Consider the following 5,599-nt stretch of genomic DNA (forward strand, 5'->3'; position numbering starts at 1 on the left):
ATAATAGGGATAGTGAGGATTTTTCACGGCAGAGTAATTCATATGCATCTTTTCTCTCTCTGCAAAGTCCTAGAGGCACGGATCATCCTGGATGTGTTTGTGTCTTGAGGGAAAGGGGGGTCGTTGGTTTTGTTTGTTCCACTTTTTGTTTTCTGTGAAGACTCACACCTTCCTGGGCTGCTGTTGCACTGGCTGCTCCTGTTCTGTGGCTAAAACAGCACTTCAGGCTCTGTCAGTGCTCAACAGCACTTCTAAAATCACTCCAAATCAAATACTGGTATCTCCTTCAGGACTTTTTCCAGGTACTGCTTTGACCCCTCCTCTCCAATGACTGCTGACACCTTTCTTGTTCTGCAATCTCTGCCCAGAGAGAAGTTCTGAAGTGCCAAGTGCTGTGTCTGCAAGGGCTGCTGAAACCAGGGCTGGGAGCCCTCAAACTCCCAACACCTGATTCAGGCTACACCACCTGCTTCCTGCACACTGCCTTGCCCGGCTCCGCCCGGAGCTCTTACTGTCTCTCTGTAGCAATGATCCACTTTATAACTAAGAACGTGGCCTGAAACCACCAGAAATGTCATCCAAGGAACCATTCACCTACCTTTCTCTACAGAGTTTAAAATTAGGGGCTAATCCTACAAAGGATCAGCTTAGTAGGGCCCTCAGACCCTGCTGACCTCTGAGGCTCTGACTGTAGATGTGGAGGTTACTGGGGTCAAACCCCACAGCGAGCACAACCACCTCTGCCTGCAGCCATAGAAGGCTACGGGCCTGTACGGTGCAGGTCAGCTCTTTTGGAAAGATGCTCAAATCTCCCTTTGGAGGGGACATTGAATATGTGATTTCAACATCAGAGAGGGACTACTTCCGAAAACTGAATGAAACCAGCTTTTAACTTCCTCAGCCGATCTAATACCAGGACCTGCCCCACTCTGCTGCTCCTGTCTTTTAGCAGATGACAGATTCTTTGTATAGAATTTTTTTTCGTTGTGGCTTATACTCCTACAAAAGCTTGTTTGTTCATTCAGGTACTGGAATAATTTCCAAACTAAATATTTAACTAAAGCACTGAAACTCCTACCAAGCAATGCCTTGTTTGCATTCCTAACATCTTGGAATATTTTTGGAAGAGGGGGGGCAGTGCTAGTACACAGCTGACAGACATGAGCGATAACCTAGACACTGACGTTCCCATTTGGAAAACAGCGACTGCCATGCTCAGGCTGGAGCTAGGATGCAATCAGGTCAATTCCTCAGGCCGAGTCTTTTAAATATAGCCACTGAGATAAGCCCAATCTTGTTTTTTATACTACCTGCAACAGTTCAAATATACTGTGCCAGGAAAATAGTACATTAAATATCGAGGCTCTGCCTGCAGTGACTTTCTCCTGTGCAGCAGAAGGGTTAGAAAGGAAACAGTCTTGCAGGACTCTTACACTGTTCTGGTTGCTTTTACTCGCTTCTTGTTTGTCAGGTAGGTTTATCCTCCCTGGTTAGACCGAGCAGTCGCTGCCAGTTTTCCAGACAGCTGGAAGATAGTTAACTTTATCTGCACTATTGAAAAACATGAGCCCTGTGTTTTTAATGTCTTTTCTAATGCGGGGACTATCTAGATGTGGCACACCCAGCCAGGACAGATAAGCTGACACTGGCTGGTGCATTTGACCCAACCATCAGCGAAGAAAAGCACTCGCTTAACAGCCCATCCAGATGAAAGGGGAGAGGCTGGTTTGCCTGGTGGCACTGCTTTTGCTTCTCTACCGCGGCAAGAAGCCCCTTGGGTGAAATGCCTCCTCTGCACTGCATTAATTGGGGCAATTCGGAGCTGCAGCCCTCCCTGCCCCTACTGACAGCAACAGCAAGGCACTTCACTCAGCTGGCAAAGGCAGAGGGGTTTTTTTACGTCTGGGACAGTGAGAAACCCAGCAAAACGAGACTTACACCCACAAAACAGCTGAAGGGATTGTGCTGCAGTTGTCTCTAGGGGCCTGACCCTAACGCGGGTTACCCACAGCCCGAGCTCACTCTCTTCCACCGCTGGAACCCGTGTGGGCTGCAAACTCGTCTGCTTATGGCTAAAGCAAAATGAGGCACCTGAAAACACGTTTCTGTGGTTGTGTATTCTGCTGTGAGAACAACCACAAAACCCCCTGGACAGCCAGGGGCTGAGAGGAAAGGGAGAACAAATGAAATCCCAGCAGCTGTTTGGTTTATAAAGGCCTGATTTTCCCAACAGCCTCTGTGCAAAGGAAAACCCTGTTCAGAAAAGTGCTATCACAGGATTTTTCCTTGGGGTGCTTCAGCTGCTTAAGGGCGAGGTGTTAGACGCCTTCCAGCTGCTGGATACCTTCAGACAACCGATTTACACCTGCCCCGAGGAAATGCTGTCACTCACAAAGTGCATCCCGATGGAGGTGGCTGCCGCAGTCTCAATTTCTGTGCCGATGTCCTCGATGAAGGGATATTCGTCCTGGTCATGGACAATGATCTTGGCTCCTGTGGATGTCACCAGGAAGGGGTTGTAATCTGCTTCATCTATATACAGAACGACCTGCAGCCCTGAAGAACAGACACAAAGCAGGAGCAGAGTTACACCGGAAGCCGGAGCCGTTTTTTTTCTGGTCAGGGAGGGCAGTATGGATTATTTCATGTTATCAGGCCTTAAGTAGAACTGTAACAGCCAAGCAAAGCCTTTGCAGTGCCAGACTGAGACACTTGCAGCAAGTACCGTCCCTCTGTGGCCCCAGGTACAGCAAACAAATAAAGTCTCCACAGAACGTGGCTGAAACTTACTTCAAAAAGTTATATAACCGGGAAGCAGTAATTTCAGATGGAAAACACTGGTGGTGCAATGATATTATCTTTGTATTCTCTGGCAATAGTTTGCACTAGTTCAAACAAGCATTTCCCCAATCAGCCTGCACATCTAGAGCCAACACATCAATCACTCTCCAGCAGGATCCAGTTCGCAAAACTAATAGTTCCCCCGTTTCTTACCGTCCTCGCTGCCGCCGGTGGAGGTGCTCAGGATGGTCCCGTTTTCTCCACTGTTGAAGGTGTAGCAATTGCCATGCAGGGGGTGGTGGAAACGAGTGAAGTGCCTGAAAGAAACAGGGAACTGTTGCGTTGCCCTCTGCAGTTTTCACTGTCTGTAGGAGAAACTCAGCAGATTTGAGCTTTTTGTTTTGGCAGCCATCGCAGGACTAGACAGGTTTTTTTGGCAAGCAACTTATTTTACTGAACAGTGTGGGTCTTAACACCCTGAATCCACATGGAAATATTAACAGCAGCAGGAAATTAAAAGTTAAGGTTTTCATGTGGGAATGGGGGCAGGGGAAGCAGATTTACAGAACTAGCAGGACGGTGGCAGTGGAGGGGACAGAGTCCTGCATTCGACAGTCAAGAGTCTAAAGGCACACGGGTCTTTACTTTCCAGAAAAGCTGTTATAGCCACTGTCATGCAGGGGAGGCTGAGGAGACACCCTTGGGATTCAAGCACATTCAGTTTCTTGTGAGCATCCCCTTCCATTCAAGTAAAGGTCTCAATTCCAAGAAAAGATGTCACGCATTCGCACGGTAACAGACAGGAGCAGAACACCTTCAACAGCAAGGGCTGCAGCACAGCTCGCTCTGCAGCAGGGAAACTGCGAAACCCCTGTGCAAGCGTGGGCTCATCCCACCACTGCACCCCCGGAGTGAAGGGATGGCTCCTCTGCTGCCTGGACACACAGGAACTGCACTGCCACAATCGTAAGCAGGTACATCTGATTCTGCCAAAAAACGCCCACGGGTCTATCTGAAACGTGGAGGGCAGAACGCTAAGGCAAACTAAAGAGTGTAATTAAAGTTCATGAAGACGCAAACGTTTGCTTTAATTTTAAAATGGAAACAGTTCCTGCCGGAATTCAGCAAACACCAAATATTCAACTCCTACGTGTTATGTACTTGGAAATATGCTGTTAAGCTGGTGGGTATTTTCTGTGCACTGACCTTTTGTCACAAGATAGGCCATCAAAGAAACATGTCAGTAGAAGGTCATCAGCAGAATAACTCAATTTTTCTTTAGTCTCCAGGGGAATTTGTGCCATGATGTTCATATAATGCAGCTTGTACCATTCTTGGATAGCGTTAACACCCGAACTGAACGTATAAAGTGCACACTCGCTGCTGTTGTTTGCATCGCACTGATAATTACAAAGGGGGAAAAAGCATTTCAGAAGAAATGAAGTCACGTATCCTATGAGGTAAGAGTGATACCCTTTCTTCTCCAGGGTAATAACCACATATGAAGTTACAGCAGCAGAGAGGGGCATCAAGGACTTTTCGTTCAGGGCCGAGTGATGTGATAAAACATTTCAGGCCCAAAGGACAGGTCACGGAAGGCACTGAGGGTATTCGGGTAGGCTTCAGGAAGGTATTTTTCCTCCAGAGAGCTGGAGGTGAATCTGCAGGTAGCCGTGGAGGCACGGCACAACGTGCAGAAGAGCAGATGGAGCATTACTGGCTCTAAGGCCACCTAAGCAAGCAATAAAACCGTCTGGAGGGATACCAACCCAAAACACCCCTTCGTTGCCCCACAAGGAACTTGCTGGCCAGGGACGAGTGACACTCACCAGCTGGAAGCCAATGATATCATTGGAATCCCCAGAGTTCACTATGGACGAATCCTTGTGAAAGACGCTGCCCTCTATTTTCCTCTTCTGGCCGCTGTGAAGGTTGGTCACCGTCCTAGAGAAGTCCTCAAACTTCAGCAGAGGGATCTGTTCGAAGAACTCGCTCCTTGTGCTGTTCCATTCGTCCACCGACCGGCGCACCTTGGACTTGCCCTCTGAAAACCCGTAGAAAGTCTCCAAAGCCTTTTTTGTCTCTTTGTCCAATTCAGATAAATAGTCTTTCATGGAACTGTACCTGCAGGGGAGACAATGTGATAGAGAGTGACATCCCACCTCACCTCACCGCCACGGTGCCCGCTGCGCTACGAATCGTGGCTCAGGACCGAGCGCTCTGTCGTGGGGACTCATGTTGGTCTCTCTTATCCCCACATCAGTTCACAGCAGCGTGGGCAGACAAAGCAAGGACTGGGGAAGCAAAGCAGATTGAACTACAGAGAAAGCCCTCTCAGACTCCTAAGCTCCTCGAAGGCTGTTTTAGCGAGCCCAAAGAGGCAGAGAGTGTGGAAACGAGACTTCAGCATCTGTGCCAAGAGACACGGGAGAGCTGGATCGTCCGCAGGGACCAGGGTGGATAGCTGGCAGCAGAACAGACATCAATGCAAAGTGTAATTTGGCAGGAGGAAAAGTATTGTTGATTGAGAAAGTCAAAGCATCCTATAAGGAAAAAAAGAGGCAGCAGAGGAGTGACAGACGTCTCCTTTCCATTCTTTAGGAGATGGCCTTGTTGATAATCCTAGAACTTTGGTGCTGGAAGAAAGGCAGTTGGAAGAGACCCCCGGAGCTGAGCAGGGGCTGTCTGGGGCAGAGAGCTAACCCGACCGAGCGCAGCTGAGTGGGCAGCGGTGAAGGGTGCGAGTCTAACCCACGCGTGTCCGGAGAGCATCGGCACACGGGTGGCCGCGTCACCCAGCGCCCGGCTGGGAGAGGCT

The 5,599-nt window shown here is 49.0% G+C and overlaps 1 protein-coding gene across 1 annotated transcript in view; it reads right to left on the minus strand.

The window, feature by feature from the left end:
• Positions 1-4,905, minus strand: part of SCNN1G (sodium channel, non-voltage-gated 1, gamma subunit) — a gene marked incomplete at its 5' end in the record, with an annotated part of 8,782 nt that extends 3,877 nt beyond the window's left edge. The window contains 4 exon segments of the mRNA XM_009877300.1: positions 2,393-2,556; positions 2,995-3,098; positions 3,988-4,181; positions 4,611-4,905. Coding sequence (XP_009875602.1) covers positions 2,393-2,556; positions 2,995-3,098; positions 3,988-4,181; positions 4,611-4,905 — 757 coding nt within the window.
• Between the last annotated feature and the right edge of the window lie 694 nt (positions 4,906-5,599).

This window comes from Apaloderma vittatum, unplaced genomic scaffold (assembly GCF_000703405.1).
Source record: "Apaloderma vittatum isolate BGI_N311 unplaced genomic scaffold, ASM70340v1 scaffold24449, whole genome shotgun sequence".
Classification (NCBI taxonomy): domain Eukaryota; kingdom Metazoa; phylum Chordata; class Aves; order Trogoniformes; family Trogonidae; genus Apaloderma; species Apaloderma vittatum.